Here is an 18,595-nt window from a genome sequence, read left to right on the forward strand (position 1 = left end):
CAAAGATAAGTAGAACAGCGAGGGGGGGGGAACAGCTGTGTCGCATGAATGACATTCGCTAGAAAGGAGGATTTCCTGCTTTCTAGCGAATATAAATCGCGCGGCACAGATGATTGTCGCACAGATGATCGTCGGAACTACTGGTTCGCCCGAACCGGTAGCATTATTTTTACTACTGGTTCAGGCAAAGCGGTCCGAACAGGTAGCATTTTACCCCTGGAGGGGGGGAATTATTTAAGAGGATGTCCCAAAGGTGCTTTTTCCAAAAGGCAAATGGACCTTCTTGGGTTTTTTCATTCAAAACATTTCTCTTCTTATCCAAGAAGCTTCTTCTTGGCGGCGGTGGCAGAGGAGGTGCCCTGGCTCTGCAGGGAGAGTTGGGCTGGGGCATCGTGAGGCTGGGAGGCGCACGAGCGGGGAGCGGAAAAGCCGCTCACGCAACTCCCCTCTCCAGCTGTGCAGAGCCCCGTTCACTGACCTAGAGGCATTCCGAAGGCGCCAAGCCGCAGGAGCGGGAGGGGGGAGCAGAGAACAGGTGCTCACGCGGCTTGGCAATACCCCTAGGTCAATGAATGGCACTGCGCCCGGCTGGAAAGGGGGTTTGCTGGGTGGCTGCTCGTGAGCATGGTCACTTCATGGCTGCTGTGTTATGCTGCTGTGACAGCACAACACAGCCGTTCGACCCAGAGGCTGTGCCCGGCTTTTCAGGAGCCCACTCGCAAGAGAGCAGCCGCTCGGCAACTCCCCTTTTCAGCTGGGCACAGCACCACTCACCAACCTAGCGGTATCCCGAAGGTGCCAAGCAACGCGAGACCTTTCCCGCAGCTTGGTGCCTTCGAGATACCGCTAAGTCGGTGAGCGGCGCTCTACCTGACCAGAGGGGGAGGGGTTTGTCCAGGCAGCTTATTTTCGGGGGAGGGTTTATATTTTTGCCCACCCGAAAAATGTGGCGTGGCTTTATTTTCAGGACATGAATTATTTTGGGCGAAACACAGCACATCCATCCACTTCCCACCATTCAATCAGAAGTGAAGAAGCTTCTTGGATGAGAAGTGAAACGTTTTCAAGGAAAAAAACCAAGAAAGTCTGCTTGCCTTTAGCGCAGGGCACTAAATTCGATTTCATTGAAACACAACATCGGGGTTGTGTTTGACCTTGGGGGGGGGCAAGGTGGGGGGTGTAGCCAGCATGATGTCACTTGTGTTGGTGAGGCATGTGGTGGCCTGAGTGCTTTGCCAGCAAAAACGAGCTCCCGAGCTCCGTTTTCGGCTGCGATGCCTTCCTGCAACCCTCTGCCAGCGAAAACGGAGCTAGGCCCTGCGGGTCTAGCCCTTCGCTATTTCTAAGGTGCCCCCCGCAAGCCTGATCTAAGTACCCCGCGGGCCGAATCTGGCCCCCAGGCCTTGATTTTGACACGCCTGCGTTAGCGTGATCTGTTAAGTCAATCAATGTGACTTGTAAGGGGCATGGCTTAAGGCAAGGCGTGAACCCTGCCCAGTTTGGCTTTATCCCAATCCAAGGAATGCTTGTGGTTTCACTAACTTCCTTCTTGCCAAGAGTTCCATGTATCTGAAAAAAGAGTAACAAACAATACCAGTCTTGTTGCCGGAGGCATCTTCTATAGCTTCCTCTTTTGAAGCAACAGTTGCTTCCTGCAACGGTAAAGTAGAGAGCTCTGTTTTCCCCTCCGGTTCCAGTAGTGTAGAGTCTGCATCTATAAAGGCAGAAGACGAGGGGGGAAATTGCGAATATGACAGGCGGCTCAGATCCCTTGGGTGCTTAAAGATTTTCATGCATTTCAAATAGAGGAAAAACCCGTCTTCTATTAAGCGGACATAACTTGATGGCTTTCAACCATCTGAGCCTCTCTCCGTTCACCACCCAAATTCTTTGGTTGCGAAGGAAGGAAAATAGTTAGTTAGGTAAAAAAATATGTAGTTTTACGGGTGCAGGAAAAACCAGACCTGGATTCCCACTGTAATCTGTAGATGATCAGAAAATTGAACGATCACGGCCGACATTTCTTTTTGACGATATCACTCATCGTGAGTTCTCATTCTGGGGTTGTGGCCGTTTGCTGCAGAAGCCCACAAAAATTCAAAATGTTCTTTGCTCTAACTTACCACTCCTCTCTATCAGGCAATCAGAATAGAGCGGGAAGGGGATTTTGGAGGTCTTCTAGCCCAACCCTCTGCTCAAGCAAGAGATCCCATACCCGTGATGGCGAACCTATGGCACATGAAGTGGCACGCGTAGCCAGGCTGCCTGGCACTTGTGGCATTGCCCGTTCCTCTTCTGGGTTTCTGGCATGCATGAGCACATGAGAATCCGTTGGCCTTTGTGTGCTGGAAACTGGAAGAGCTAGTCTTCTGTTTTCCAGCATGAGCATACATGCCGGCCAGCTGATCATTGCACACACATGCACACCAGTAACCAGAAGACTAGCATGCTGGCGCGTATGCGCACACCGGAAACCGGAAGTTCATTTTTCAGCGCACGCATACCTCCTTGGCAGCTCCTCTTCCGGGTTGCAGTCGCGACGAGCGTGTGTGCTCCCTTTTTGGCACTTGGTGCCGAAAAGGAAGTTTCTTCTTAATTATAGGTTGCTTCTTTCCTTGATTAGTTTCCATTCATTGTTTCTTGTCCTGCCTTCTGGTGCTTTGGAGACAAAGTTAACTCCCCCTCTACTTTGTGGCGGCCCCTCAAATACTGGAAGACTGCTATCATGGCCCCTCGTAGTCCTTCTTTTCTCTCGACTGGCCATACCCAAATCCTGCAACCATTCCCCGTATGTTTTAGTCTCCAGGCCTTTAATCATCTTAGTTGCTCTTCTCTGCACTTGTTCCCAAAGTCTCAACGTATTTTCTGTAATGCGGTGACCAAAACTGGATGCAGGATTCCAGGTGTGGCCTTACCAAGGCTTTATAAAGTGGTACTAATACTTCACGTGATTTTGATTCTATGCCTCTGTTTATACCGAGGATTGTATTAGCCTTTTTGGCAGCTGCAGCACACTGTTGGCTCATATTTAAATGACTGTCCACCAGGGCTCCAAGGTCCCTCCCACATTTAGTGGCTTTGAGTCAGGTTTCGCTTAATCTGTACTTTTACTTTCAACATACCTTGCGATTCTTTAATGGCCTCTGCAGCAGAGAAAGAAGTTTCTTCGGATGAAATTAGTTCACTGGGAAAAGAATGAGAGACGAGTGGGTTGTAGCCTGCCAGCTGCCAGCGGAGCTGGTGGCAGAATCGGAAGATGAGGAGGTTGGGGAGGAACTTGGGCCAGTTCTGGAGTCTGGGGAAGGCTCTAATGGATGCTCTGTGTCGGACGCAGAGATAGAACCAGGGCTGTCTGACATTTCCCAGCCATCTGAGGCAACTGCCTTTGGAGCCTGAGATGAGTGATGAGGAAGAACAGCTGGGGCCTGTTCCAGATGCGCGTATGCACAGAGCAATTAGGAGAGGGGAACAATGGAGGACAAGGAGCCAACTCGGGAAGCAAAGCACACGTGGACACTGAATGGCCCCTCCCTGGTTGGGGAATAAATAGAAGGAAAGGGGAGTGGTTGTTGTAGGAGACAACAGTTCGTATTTCTGAAGATTTTTGCTCATTGTGTTTCGTGCCACAAGGACTGCTTGCCAGAACTTAATTTGCAGCCTTTAGGCTGGGAGCACACGGTTGGTCTTACAATTATCACAAGGAACTGATAAGGTCTGTTACTGCAGTTAACCCTTTGAAGGACTATTGCCTGGACTTTTCAGTGGGTGAATGCAATTAATTCACAAGAGGTAAATTAAGAGAGGGTTTTCGTGACAGGGAGTCTGCTTCTTGCTTCTGCTAAGGCTGGGTCAGAACAGAGTGTATAATCCAATAGCAGAAAAACAAGGTGGATTATGAAATGGATAAGATTTTTCTCTCACCTGAATAAGGTGTCTGTTAAAGCTCCAGCATCACTCTCCTTGAAAAAAAGATGAAACATCTTGGTATTTATAGCCAAACTAAAAACATTGGAAACATTTATTTTTATACATGCAACAACAACAAAAGAGCTATAGGGACATTTCCTTGAGACTGTCTTGAGTTTCTGATTTGATGACCGTATAAATTGTCAGGCATAAATAATCAGGAGCATTTGTTGAGTTCAAAGCACAGAAGAGTTTATTATGCCTAGCTATACACAAGAATCTGGTCAATTAACGAAGTTACATTGGTACTAGATCTATATCTACAGAATTCATGGAGGGCTGGAGTTGGATCTCTTGTGCTGCGTGATGACTCCAAATTAATGACATGTTTAACACTGCCTTCCAGCCCAGCCTGCTCAACTCTTAAATTGTATTAATAATGTAGTCAATACACTACCAGTGTACCAAATCAATAAATACTACCAACCTACCTTCCACTGAGGACCTGTATACTGCACGAGTCAAAAAGAGGGCTGTGAAAATATTTATAGACGCCTCCCATCCTGGACATAAATTGTTTCAACTCCTACCCTCAAAACGATGCTATAGGGCACTGCACACCAGAACAACTAGACACAAGGAGAGTTTTTCCCCGAACGCCATCACTCCGCTAAGCAAATAATTCCCTCAACACTGTCAAACTATTTACTAAGTCTGCATTCCTATTACTATTAATCTTCTCATCGTTCCTATCACCCATCACCTCCCACTTATGACTGCAGGACTGTAACTAAGCACAGTACACAAAATTGTCCTACCTGTTAATGACTTCTTCAGCTTCAACCTCAATAATACATGGGCAAACAATTGATACAAACTCAAGGTAAACCGCTCCAAACTCGATTGCAGAAAATACGACTTCAGCAACAGTCAACGCCTGGAATGCTCTACTTGGCTCCGTTGTTACAACCCCCACAGCTTCAACCTCAAACTGTCTACCGTGGACCTCACCCCATTCCTAACGGGTCTGTAAAAGGGGGCGTGCATACACGCACCAGCATTCCTAAGGTCTCTGTCCTACTGTCCCCATTCATTTCTACTCATTTTCTTTGTTCATGTCCATGTTTATACTTATACCTGTTCTCTCATACATGTTTGACAAATTAAATACATACATAACTATTCGGGGACAGAACAGCAGAGAAGGAAATAATTCTACTTCCCTGGTTCTGACTGAGTGGTCTTCTTCTAGGGAACCTTTTCTTGGAAACAAGTAAATGAAACTAACCTTGGGAGTGTCGCCCTCCATCCTTATTCCCAAGACGAGGTCTGCATCTGTCTGGTTACCAACCGAATGGTGATTAGACCTGCCAGCAGAAAGCGATATTTGCATATGGCTGCTATACAACTTTCCCTTCCCCTAAAGTGAAACGCTGGGGGTTATTTTTATCTACAGCTTTTACCCAAGCGAAGAATATAACCCCAGCTGCAACAGAAAACCAGCATAAGGCAAAGTAGAACGAGTAGTTGTTACTAGTTTCAGGGGACCTGTATAACCGTAATCCTTGTAGCTGGGGATAATCTTTTTAATAATACATATTATTCCGGCAGCAAGGATGGTCTTTGGCTAAAACTGGAAAAACAAGGAAATTCCACAAGAAGAGGAAGTAATTAGGAAAATTCTGATTTGTGCTGAAATGGATAGACTGACGTGGGAATTGAAGAACAAAGACAAATCAGGATATTGTAACATCTGGGATAAATTTTTTTATCAATGGTTGGAACAAAAAAAAGGAAAGACCCAAAATAAGCAATGTCTTAAGATTTATAGAATGGAGATTAGAATTATGTATGAAATTATAACCATGAAAAATGAAAAAGAAGTTCATTTGTAAAAGATATTTGGCTCAAGTGTTGCCCAATTAAGGGGTAATGACTAGAAATGTCCCCATGAACTGCCTACTTTTTTATAAAGAAAAAGATGGGCTGTTAGATATTGGACACATTTATGAATGTCTTCTTAAGCTCCAAAGATGACCTTGAAGACGGAGCTACTGTGGATGATAGGACAGGCAAAGCTATTGGTTCTATTAACTAGTCCATCATTAAAAGTTTACAGTTGAATGAATGAATCTAGATAGGTAGATAGATAGATAGATAGATAGATAGATAGATAGATAGATAGATAGATAAAAATATGTATACACATACATACATACATACATACATACATACATACATACAGTATGTATGTATGTATGTATGTATGTATGTATGTATGTATGTATGTATGCATGCTGGTTTTGTTGTATTCGGGTCTTTTCCCGTGTAGGAGTGAGATTGTCTTTGCAACGTTTCGGCAGGATCTCACCTGCCATCTTCAAGCTGTGGGCTTAAAATGTGATCGGAGCTGCCGTCTTTCTGTAAATCTTGGTGGGAGGGGATGGGGTGCTGGCTTTGTTTCAGTAAGTGGAATGATTGGTTGTGTGGTTGTATCATGATTGGTAGATTGGTGCTGATTGGTGCTGGCTGTGTGTGCATTCTACCTAGAATGCAACTGTAAACTTTTAATGTTTTTTTTAAACCATTCTGCAACTGTAAACTTTTTATGATAGATTAGTTCTGCTAACTAATCTATCATAAAAAGTTTACAGTTGAGTGAATATATCTACATCTATCGTATATCTATCGATTGATATAAATATGTATACACATACACTCATATATACATATAAGCACACACATATATTTACACATATATACGTATTTATAAACATATACCCATATCCATATATTTATATAGCCATATCTATATATAGCACACTTCTTAACTACTCATCTTCCTCAGAGAGGGGCTCTGGGTGATATACAATTTAGTCAATAAAATTAAGCATTAAAACAGAAGAATTGTTTAAAAATATACAAAAAATATAAAATCAAAAGATGGAGAATTTAGCAGTTGTTAATACAGATGGGAGGAGGGGGGGTTTCTCATGGGATCAACCAGCTCCATGGCTGTGTGTGCAGAGGCAACATTTTAAAAACTGGGTCTCTGATCTTACTTGTATTCATCCAATATCACATCTGAGGTGGTTCCATTTCTTAAGCCTTGTTTCCCAAATATCAACAATATTTGAGAATTTCCAACAGTCCTGGGCAGAGAGTGTCTTTGAACCAGTTGCAGAGAATCAAGGCACAATGCTTCTGTTAAAGATACAGAGAAGGAGAGGGTGGCAGAATTATTAATAGGAGGAAGCCCAAAAAATGTGGCTTTGTTTATCTGGAATTCTGCAGATCACGGCTATTGGGTTGGGATGTCTATGGAGATTCTCAATCATCCAGATCCTGGTTATCTCAAACATGGTTTTTCCCCCTAAAGGGCATCTGGATTTTCTTGGTATTTACTTTGAAAAAGTTTCTTTCCTCATCCAGGAAGCTTCTTGGGTTTCCTTTTGGGACAATTGAATTAGGATATTGCAAAGTACAGTTTGATCCTCCAAGGTGTAAGTCATGTGGCCAATTTCAAATAGTTTTTGCAATCTGAGAGTTTTACGTACAAAGGTAAAGGTTCCCCTTCCACATATGTGCTAGTCGTTCCCGAATCTAGGGGGCAGTGGGACATACATACATACATACATACATACATACATACATACATGCTGGTCTTGTTGTATTCGGGTCTTTTCCCGTGTAAGATTGAGATTGTCTTGGCAACATTTTGGCGAGGTCTCACTCGCCATCTTAATTATCTTAATTAATTATTAATTCATTAATTAATGAATTCCATGAAGGAACCAGGTTAATCTCCAAAACTGAACACTTCAACAAGAGAATAATTATGGAAGCTATCGAAATAGAGAAACACCCCCACAACATGAATAAACGTGACGATACCTCCTGCCTACCAGACATCTGGAAACCAGCCCTAATCAACAAACGAGCCCCACCCACCACCCAGGCCGTTACAACACGAAACAACAACGGACACACAGCCATCACCAATCAGCACCAATCTACCAATCATGATACAACCACACAACCAATCATTCCACTTACTGAAACAAAGCCAGCACTCCACACCCACCCACCAAGATTTATAGAAAGACGGCAGCTCCAAACACGCTTTAAGCCCAATCCATTTGCAACCAAGGTATATTTTAATCTTACCTAGCAGTAAAATATCTTGTGTGGACCAGCATGTGCTCCAAGGACAGGACAGCTGGGTTCCTAGTCTTTGATAGCAACAAGTTTCCTATTTAAAGAAGAGGAACTGAAAGTAAGAAGCCAGAATGCACTTTACAGAAAGTAAATTGTGCAGAAATGGATAGACTAGCACTTATAATTAAGGAAAAGGAAGAAACTGAATATTTCTTGACATGGGATTTATTTGATCAATGGTTAGCTAATAAAAACAGAAGTTAGAAACATGGAAATATAAGGAAAGGATCAATGCAATAAGGGAGAGTTGTTAAAATGGATAAGCAATTTGTTAACAATTTGTTTAGTGGCTGTTTGAAGTTACAACGGCACAAAAAAGTGACTTCTGACAGATTTTCCCCCTTATGAACGTTGCAGCATCTCTGTGGTTATGTGATCAAAATTTGGATGTTTGGCAGTTGACATCTCGTATAAGTTGCCGGGCACCCTAATTGTGATCGCGGCAGTGGGCAAGTGCTGAGACAAGCTGTTTAAGGTCAGTCATCCAGGTGTCCCAAAGGTGCTTTTTCAAGAGGCAACTGGTTTTTCTTTTTTCTTTCTTTCTCTGAAGACTGGAACATCAAACAGTCGACGAAGGAGGATAGTTAATTGAGCACACTCTGTAATTTGTGCCTGGGCATTTATGCCTCAAGTGACCTCTGAGCTGATGTGTTCGATGATCCATTGGTTTGTTTTCTTGGCTGCCCACAATTTTTCTTATGGAGTCGACTTCAGCACTACAAGTTCAAAACTGCCAATACTCATCCTCTATTGCAGGGGTGTCAAACTCGAGGCCCGGAGGCCGGATCTAGCCCATGGGGTGCTTCAATCTGGTCCGCGGGGCCTACCTGGAGACAGCAAAGAACCGGCGTGCGGTGCCTCTGCCAGGTGCGGCCCTCCTGAGCTCCGTTTTCGCTGGCAGAGGGTTGCAGGAGGCCATCGCAGCTGAAAACAGAGCTCGGGAGCCTGTTTTCGCCGGCAGAGTGCTTGGGCCGCCAAGGCAACCCCGATTTGCGTGACATCAGATCACCCTGCCCACACACACTTTGGCCCCCCAAGGTGATACACAACCAGAGGTGGGTTCCTACCAATTCAGCCGAACTGGTAGTGGTTTGGCAACCTGGGTCGCTGCCGGTTCCAGTGACCCAGGCCGCCAAACCACTACTGGTTCAGCCAAACCGGTCCGACCCGCCCCCGAACCGGTTCTCCTATGGGGCTGCCATGTCCCCGAACCAGTTCTTTCTTTCTTTCTTTCTTTCTTTCTTTCTTTCTTTCTTTCTTTCTTTCTTTCTTTCTTTCTTTCTTTCTTTCTTTCTTTCTTTCTTTCTTCTTTCTTTCTCTCTCTTTCTTTCTTTTTCTTCTTTCTTTCCGTTCTTCCTTCCTGACTCTTTCTCTCTCTTTTCTTTCCTCCCTCCCTTCTTCTCCCTCCCACCCTTTCTTTCTTTCTTCCTTTCTTTCTTTCTGTTCTTCCTTCCTGACTCTTTCTTTCTCTTTCTTTTTTTTCCTCCCTCCCTTCTTCTCCCTCCCTCCCTTTCTCTCTCCTTCCTTTCTTCTTTCTTTCTCTCTCCTTTCTTTCTCTTTCTCTTCTTTCTCTCTTTCTTTTTCCTTCATTTCTCTCTCTCTCTGTTTTTCTTTCTTTCCTTCCTTTCTCCCTCCCTTCTTCTTCCTTCCTTTCTTCCTCTCTCTCTCTCTCTTTCTCTCTCTTTTTAGGGGCCCGCCGTCTTGATTTTCGGTTCTGCACATGCGCAGAACAATTGTAATTGCACACATTTATTTGTTTTTCTTTTTAAAATGTTTTGCGCGCGCGAGCAAACCTATTTTTGTACAAAAGTGCGCACGCGTAGCAAAATTTTTGCATGCACCAAACCAACAGTAATGCTGGGAGCAACTCACCCCTGTACCCAACTCTGATGTGGCCCTCAATGAAATTGAGTTTGACACCCCTGCTCTATTGCCTCACGCGGGGGCTAGTTATTGAACTAAGTCAGCATCGTAGGAACATAATGTACCTACGGGAAAAAAAAACCTTGGGAAAACAATTTGGAACTCTGGTGTTGTATATGTGGACGGCAGCAAGATTACGTTATGTACAACATTGGAAGGACGCTTTGATTCCCAACGTGGACGAATTTGCTGCAAAAGCTGATGGGAGTTAGGAGAGGTGGCTAAATGGACCGTTTCGATCAAAGAAAAGAACCTGTGTACTTTTGTTTCTACTTGGAAACAGCTTCTGGGGCTTTGTGCTCGAGGTAGGAAAAAAATGGAACCTTGATTTTGGGTGTTACTGATTAGACGGATTTGTTGTTACAGAAACGGCTAGTTTATACATGATTATGGAAAAGTAAAAAGTTGAGGTTTGATGTCTTATTCTAATGCACCAGAGAGAGTTGGAAGTCAATGCCTTTTTTATTTTCTTTTTTCCCTTCTTTCCTACACTTTTCTCCCTTCCCTTCCCCTTCCCTTTGTTCCTTATTATTTGCTCTTGCATGTCGTATAAGCTAATTTAAAAAACAAGGAACATTATGTACTGCTGGCTGCCAGCTTGGCTGGCTCCAGAAAAGGGACCAATTCCTGGAAGTCACAGGGACCAATGGCTATTAGATGACCTCTGGGGGTTATGTGCTAAGAAATTAGTGGGCTTCCACATACAGAAGGCCCAAAATGGGGCGCAGGGGTGTCGCGCGTGTAAAGCGGGAGTGCAGGAAGTCGCGTGCAGATGCGCAGGGGGGGTTGCTCCCACATTGCATGTGTGTGCTGTCGCAAACACACATGCACGCTTTCGGCACGCAACGGCAAAAAGGTTCACCATCATTGGCGCATAGGGACATTCAGTTCTTTATCCTCTCTGCTCACCCAACTTTACAAGCACAACCATCGCAGGTGATCAGTTCCTCTTCAAGTTCTCTCCCAACCTACATTTCCAAAACTTGCTTTGCGCTTACCTTCTCTTCTGTCCTTATCTCTCCCTTGACGTTTGAGCAGGGCGAAGGGCTCTCATCACGATCAAACGCACACCTCTGTTTTAACAGAAAGTTAGCACGCTGGTCAGTTGAAAGGAAAGTCAGTTTACCAAGAAAACCTAGGTATGTTTTGGAAGCACAGCTGCTACCTAAGAGGACAAGTGCTAAATGCCTGAAGCCAAGAAGAAATAAGAGTTTGGTTCCTCCAGAAACGTATTTTTCAAGAACCCAAAAGGTTAAATGCATGTTTTGCATGCCAAAGGCCGTAAATAACCTCTCAGTGTTAGGGCTGGGGAAAACCCTGCTTGATGTTTTCATTCAGCACAGAGGATGCTGTTCTAGATTTGATCATCTAGATTTGATCATCTCGGTTGCGGTTTGTGCAGTAGAGCCCTCTTAGGAGCCAAAGAGAGTTATCCTTTGAGAACATTTTTCTTCAAAAGAGGGTTGCTAGCCATCAGCCATTAAATCTGAGAGCCCAAATCCCAGACAATGTGTCTGAGACAATCCCCCAGATAAACTGACACAGTCCCATTTGGGAAATGATAGGCTGTTGTGGCCCGCCAGTGGCTGGTGGAGCTGGCAGCTGAGTCAGACAGTGAGGAGGTTTGGGAGGAGCATGGGCCAGTCCTGGAGGCTGGGGAAGGCTCGGACGAGGGCTCTGCATCAGAGGCAGAGATGGGGCCAAGGCCGTCTTGCAGTTATCAGCTGCCTTCGGAGCTAAACAGCAGTGCAGCAGAGGAACAGCTGGAGTCTGTTCCCAGTGTGCGCATGCGCAGAGCTGCCAGAAGAAAAGAACAGCTAGGAAATCAGGGTAGACTTGGGAGTAAAGTCACAGGTCGAAAGTGATTGGCACCTCCCAGAGGAGATAAAAGAGGAACGAAAGGGGAGTGGGCTTTTGCAGGAAACAATTCGTTTGTTCGGTCATTAGATTAGTTTCAGGAGTGTGAAGATCTGTCTGTGAATCTCAGGGACTCTGTGCCCTGTCTTTCCTTGCATAGCACTTCATCTGGAAAATATTTACATGGCAGCTTTCCAAGATAGATAAGGTCTGTAGTCCTAAATATTCCTTTGAAAGACTGTTTGCCAAGCCTTGCTGGATGTGAATGAGAGGAATTCACATTCGTTTAATAAAAGGGGTTTTGTCGGGATCAGGACTCTGCCTCGTGCGTTTTGGAGAAGCCGAGTTCAGAACACAGCCTGACAATTATTAGTAGGCCCAGTTTTAAAGGAAAAGCATTTAGGATAAAGGTATTACAACACCCATGCTTCACTGCATCACCCACATAGTATCCAACTTCATTACTGCATTTAGCTGTGAGGGCATATGGCACTCTTTTCCCTACGACAATGACAACGATAACCCTGGCTCTTGCTTCATGATACTTACATCATCTATTTTTTTTTCTCTTTTATTGATTTTATTGTAATGCTTTTCATTGTCAGGAGCTGCCCAGACTCTGAGAATTCAGCAAAATACAAGTTTAATAAATCGTTATTATACAATGACAGAATGCAGAAAAACCAAGACATTAGAGCCAGCCTGGTCTAGTGATTAAGGCACCAGGCTAGAGTCTGTGAGAATGTTGAGTTCTAGTCCTACCTTAGGCCTAGAGGCCAGCTAGGTGACTTTGGGAAGTTCGTTCCCGAACTTCCGGGCGGGCTATTGGGCCATTTTTCTCCCTCCCCAGGCTCTGGAGGCTTTCCTGAACGGAGGTCATGCACGCATGCGCATGGGGGGATTTGCACGCGAACACAATTTTTTGCACACCTTTAGAAAAAGGCTAGCCACCATTGGATTGACACATATGTGCGAGGGGAACCTTTACCTTTACCTACCTGACAAAGTACACCACAGAACAGTCTTCTTAAATACTTCTCCTTGAGGGACTCCAGAGCAGCTACAAAACATTAGACAATAGTTGATGAGTATCTATAAACCATAACTTTCCCAATCTCATCTAACAAAAATATATTAAATAAACGAATATTCCAGATAAGGAAGACCCCATCTAATAGAGGTAGTCCTCCACGTATGACCACCGTGGAGCCCGAAATGCATGCTGCCAAGTGAGAAATTTGTTAAATGAGTTTTGCCCCATTTTATGACTTTCTTGCCACTTTTCTTTTAAATTTTTTTAAACTGAGTTTCTATTAAAATACATTTCTTAGTGCTTAATAAATATCGAGTTTTCTGGGAATTTAGTTTTCTTAACAATACAAATTTACGTTCTTAATCTCCACCTCTTTTTTCCAACCATTGGTAAAATAAATTCTATGTTTGATAATATTCTACATCTTCTTTCTGTTTAATTTTCAATGTCAACCTATCCATTTCTGCGCAATCTAGTATCTTCCTGACTATCTCTTCATCTGGGGGTATATCTTCATTTTTCCGGTATTGTGCAAATATCCTCGCTGCTGTTAAGACATGCAATGTTAAATACATACTTTTCTTACCAATTTTTTTTCTGCTATTATACCTAATATAAAAATAGGTATTTTAATTGGGGTTAAAATCTACATGTTTCCTACATGATTAGTTGGGGAAGAAATTTGAGCCATAATATAGAGTTAGAAAAATGGGATAAATTATGGGAAAGAAATTATAAATTTACGATGGCAGTAGCTTACAAAGAAAACCTCTATAAAATATTTTATAGATGGCATTTGCCTCCAGCGATATTGGCCAAAATATACCCAAATTTATCCCCCAAATGTTGGAGATGTAGCCACAAGTCTGGCACATTCTACCATATGTGGTGGACGTGCCCCATCACAAGGAAATACTGGTGCAAAATTCAGAAATGGCTGGAAGAAATTACGGAACAAAAAATAGAACTGAAACCAGAAGCATTCTTATTAGGACTATTAGACCAAAAAATGGGTTAAACAATTTCAATGCATAATCATACACATACTCACTGGAGCTAGGATGGCTTTTGCACAAAACTGGGAAAAAAATCAATACACCCGCAGATGAAACAATAATTAGAAAAGTACTCGAATGTTCAGAGATGGACAAAATGACAATAGAACTAAAATAAAGAGAATTGGATTTCTATAAAATGTGGAATAGCATTTATAAGTGGCTAGAAAGCAGAAGCCAAAACAGAAAATAGAGAATGTAAATATATGGTGATATAAATATTATTATTTTAAGTGTTAGTATTACTGTTGTTATATTATAGGACAAGGTAAAAGCAATAGGAAAGCAATGCAGAATGGAGAACTATAAAGGCTAAACATGAAAGCCGATACAGAAGGCTGTATAATTACTTTATATTGTGATGTATGTTTTGTGTTTTGTTTTTTCTTGTTGTGTTTTTCTTTCTGTTTTTAAAGATTTAAACGTTCAATAAAAATTATTTAATAAAAAAAAATCTACATGTTTCCTATCAACTTTCCTAGCCACCTGTGTCTCTTTGCCCATTTTTTTTTGGGGGGGGGGGGCTTTGACACAAGTCCACCACATATGATAAAATGTGTTTGTCACCATGGTTGTTAAATTAGTAACCCGGTTGTTAAGTGAATCTGGATTCCCAATGGACTTGGCTTGTCAGAAGGTTGCAAAAGGAGATCACAAGACCCAGGGACACTGCAACCGTCGTAAATGTGAGTCAGTTGTAAAGCATCTGAGTGTTAATCATGGGACCACGGGGATGCTGCAATGGTCATAAGTATGGGAAACAACCGTGTCACTTTTTTCAGTGCCATGGTAGCTTTGTAACTTAGTCACTAAAAGAATGGTTATAAGTTGAAAAGTAGCTATATCTGGGGTGTCCAAACTTGGGAACTTTAAGACTTGTCCACAAGTCTTAAAGTTCCCAAGTTTGGACACCCCTGAGCTATATACATTTAGGCAAGAGAAACGAAATGCACAGGTACAGTATAGGTGGTACTTATTTATTTATTTATTTTATTGTATTTATAGACCGCCCCCTCTCCCCGAAGGGACCTTGCTTAATAGTAGTAACTGTGAGAGGGATCTTGGAGTCCTAGTGGACAAGCATTTAAATAGGAGCCAGCCGTGTGCAGCAGCTGCCAAAAAAGCCAACACAGTTCTAGGCTGCATCAACAGAGGGATAGAATCAAGATCACGTGAAGTGTTAATGCCACTTTATAATGCCTTGGTAAGGCCACACTTGGAATACGGCATCCAGTTTTGGTCACCACGATGTAGAAAAGATGTGGAGACTCTAGAAAGAGTGCAGAGAAGAGCAACAAAGATGATTAGGGGACTGGAGGCTAAAACATATGAAGAACGGTTGCAGGAACAGGGAATGTCTAGTCTAATGAAAAGAAGGACTAGGGGAGACATGATAGCAGTGTTCCAATATCTCAGGGGTTGCCACAAAAAAGAGGGAGTCAAACTATTCTCCAAGGCACCTTAGTGTAGAACGAGAAGCAATGGGTGGAAACTAATCAAGGAGAGAAGCAACTTAGAATTGAGGAGAAACTTCCTGACAGTTAGAACAATTAATCAGTGGAACAGCTTGACTCCAGAAGTTGTGAATGCCCCAACACTGGAAGTCTTTAAGAAGATGTTGGATAGCCATTTGTCTGAAACGGTTTCCTGCCTCGGCAGGGGGTTGGACTAGAATACCTCCAAGGTCCCTTCCAACTCTGCTATTGCATTGCATTGTATTATATACCACCACACCTGCTCTAAACCCTGTCAATCAATAGCCAATGATAGACCTATTGCAAGGCCCCAGTTTCCACAGGCAAAGTTTTTCCAATGATAGTTTTTGAGGAACAATAAGAAAGAGAAGTTGCCTTCACACCTTTCTTGTTTTGGAGCCAAGTTCTGGACCACACCAGGAACTTGAAACAATGTGGCAACCTCTGCTCTTACACAAGTGAGTCATCTCTAGAAATCACAGAACTATATTGGACTATATACGTATAAGCCATCATGACTCACCCCAGCTCAGGATGTTGTTGTTAGTTGTGAAGTTGTATCCGACCCATTGCAATCCCATGGACAACGTACCGCCCATGGGGTTGTCATGGCAAAGATACAGGAGTGGCTTCAGGGGTGGGTTCAGGGCTTCTTCTACTGCCGGTTCGCTCAGGGATGTGCTTTGGGGGGGCGTGCTACGCGCCCGTGCATACTTGATGCGTGCTACACTCGCATGCGCAGAAGTAAAAAAATGGCTTCTGCGCATGTGCAGAAGCAAAAAACAAGATGGCAGCACCTATAGTGTCACCGATAGAACTGGTTCGGGCATGTGTCCGGCCGAGTTATTACCTACTCGGCTGAACCGGTCCGAACTGGTAGGAACCCACCTCTGAGTGGGTTGCCATTTCCTTCTCCTGTGGATCACGTTTTGCCAGAGCCCTCTGCTATGACCTGTCCGATTTGGGTGGCCCTGCATGGCAGAACTGATAGCTTCATTGAGCTACTGTTCTCTCCCGTGATTCTAATGAATATGAAGACACCGGCTTGGCTGTCTGCCACAACTAATTACAGAGATAAAGTCACCGCTTGGCTAGGAGCCCAGAACGCTATCTTCAAGAAACCAAGATTAAACTTACGGAATGCTTTCTCAACGGCTAGTAAAATGGACTGTTGTTTCCTGCAAAGATTCCCCTCCCATCACTCCACCTATAAACTCTTTGGGAGGGGCCACAACCGTAGTCAGCTGTCCCTATTTCCTTCTATGACGTCTTCTCCACAGCTGTTCCTTTCTCCTATCAATTCAACGCCTACGCACATCAGGGACCACCTCCCTCTGTTCCTCCTCACTGCTTGACTCAGATGCCACTGGCGGCCAACAGGCCTCTCTAGTTCCTGCTCTGACTCCAAACACCCTCATCCTCCAGAACAGACCCATAATGGTCTGAGCTGTCAGAGTCCACCAACAGCTCAGACGGCCGCTGCTGGGCCACAACAGCTATGCAAGCCCCTTCGCCACGACAAGACAATAATCCATTGTTTTGTCAGCCCAGCATAGGGAAGATAATTCTTTTATCTATTAAGAATCATAGTACAGGTAGTTGACTTACCACAATTCACTTAGTGACCATTTGAAGTTACAACCTTGTTCAGCTTCCATCCATTATTCCTTGTCTGGCTTTCAGGTGCTTTGGAAAATAACTTGACACCCGCCCCCTCCTCTCTGTGGCAGCCCCTCAAATATTGGAAGACTGCTCTCATGTCTCCCCGGGTCCTTCTCTTCACTAGACTAGCCATGCCCAGTTCCTGCAACCGTTCATCGTATGTTTTAGCCTCCAGTCCCCTCATCATTTTGGTTGCTCTTCTCGGCACTCTTTCTAGAATTTCAATATCTTTTTTATAGTGTGGTGACCAAAACTGGATGCAGTATTCTACGTATGGTCTTACTAAGGCTTCATAACCCCTCAAGACGAATGCAGGTTATAACCTAAAAGGACGGAAGGACCAAAGAGTTGAGAGATACTTACTACTTTGTTCCTCAAGTTGCCGTTCCAGCTGTTGGCAAGTTTCCGTTAAATCTGTATTTCTACCCCGGAGTCTTCCTTGCTCGGCAGCACTTTCTTCTAGCTTCTGCTGTAAAGACCCTACTTCCTCGTGGGCCGCGTGAAAGTCACTCTCGCGATCCTTAACCTTAAAGAAAGCAGCAACAGCAGGTCAACACAAGTTTCCGGCATCAAATGCTGCAAGATGCGCTCCTATGGGCAGCTTCCAAAAAGAGACCAAAAACTCATTTCTTCTCTTTCCGGAAGCCATGAACTCTTTGTGCTTCTGCATTTTTTGTGGGACAGGTTCTGTTTGTTGGTGTGCACCAGTCGTTGTTTTCCTGTGCAGAGCACAAGAAGTTGTCCCCCGCCTCCCCCCTCCTCCAGCTTAGCTTTGACTTCTTCCGCAATCGCATTTCTGCAAGTTTTAGATGAGCACACCAGTTCTGCTTTCGTTAAACCAAGTGGCTTACAGCTGGCCACTGTAAAGCTCTTTCTCCCCAGGATTTTACAGAAGGAAACTGAGCCCCCCCACCCCCGGTGGGGAAGACAGCCTCAACGTACTAAAAGGAATAATGCAAGCAGTCACTTCACCAGGATTGCACATTAAGACTTCATAATAATAGACATTGCAAAGCAGCTCAGCAGCTGGACTGAGAGAAAGAAGAGAAAAGAAGAGAAGGGAAGGGAAGTATAGCATAACATAGCATAGGATAGGATAACAGAATAGAATTCAGGGTAGGATAGAAAGATAGGATAGGATTATAGAATAGAATAATAATATAGCATAGGATAGGGGAGGAGAGAAGAGAAGAGAAGAAGTGGAGTGGGAGAGGTGAGAGCAGAATCAAACCGAACCGAACCGAAGAAAACAAAAGCAAACAAAACAACGAAAAACCTCTGTAGCTTACAGGCAGTTCTTGACTTGTGACCAGAATTAAGCCCAACATTTCTGTTGCTAAGCAAGACAGTTGTTAAGTGAATTTTGCCTCATTTTACAGCCTTTCTCGCCACCGGTAAGTGAATCACTCCATTGGTTACGTTAGTAACATGGCCGTTGAGCAAATCTGGCTTCCCCATTGACTTGG

General features: G+C 43.8%; 1 protein-coding gene across 7 annotated transcripts in view; it reads right to left on the reverse strand.

Moving 5' to 3' along the window:
- Positions 1-18,595, reverse strand: part of IRAG2 (inositol 1,4,5-triphosphate receptor associated 2) — a 76,508-nt gene that overhangs the window by 23,843 nt on the left and 34,070 nt on the right. For all 7 annotated transcript variants that reach the window (XM_081957778.1, XM_081957776.1, XM_081957777.1 and 4 more), the window contains exons 20-28: positions 17,493-17,655; positions 12,903-12,964; positions 11,046-11,120; positions 8,074-8,158; positions 6,969-7,110; positions 5,195-5,273; positions 3,922-3,959; positions 3,123-3,184; positions 1,595-1,714 (exon numbers count right to left, since the gene is read on the reverse strand). In XM_081957778.1, the coding sequence (XP_081813904.1) occupies positions 1,595-1,714; positions 3,123-3,184; positions 3,922-3,959; positions 5,195-5,273; positions 6,969-7,110; positions 8,074-8,158; positions 11,046-11,120; positions 12,903-12,964; positions 17,493-17,655 (826 nt within the window). The remainder of the gene's footprint in view (positions 1-1,594; positions 1,715-3,122; positions 3,185-3,921; positions 3,960-5,194; positions 5,274-6,968; positions 7,111-8,073; positions 8,159-11,045; positions 11,121-12,902; positions 12,965-17,492; positions 17,656-18,595) is intronic.

The sequence above is a fragment of the Natrix helvetica genome (genome assembly GCF_964273705.1).
Source record: "Natrix helvetica genome assembly, chromosome: 6".
Taxonomy (NCBI): domain Eukaryota; kingdom Metazoa; phylum Chordata; class Lepidosauria; order Squamata; family Natricidae; genus Natrix; species Natrix helvetica.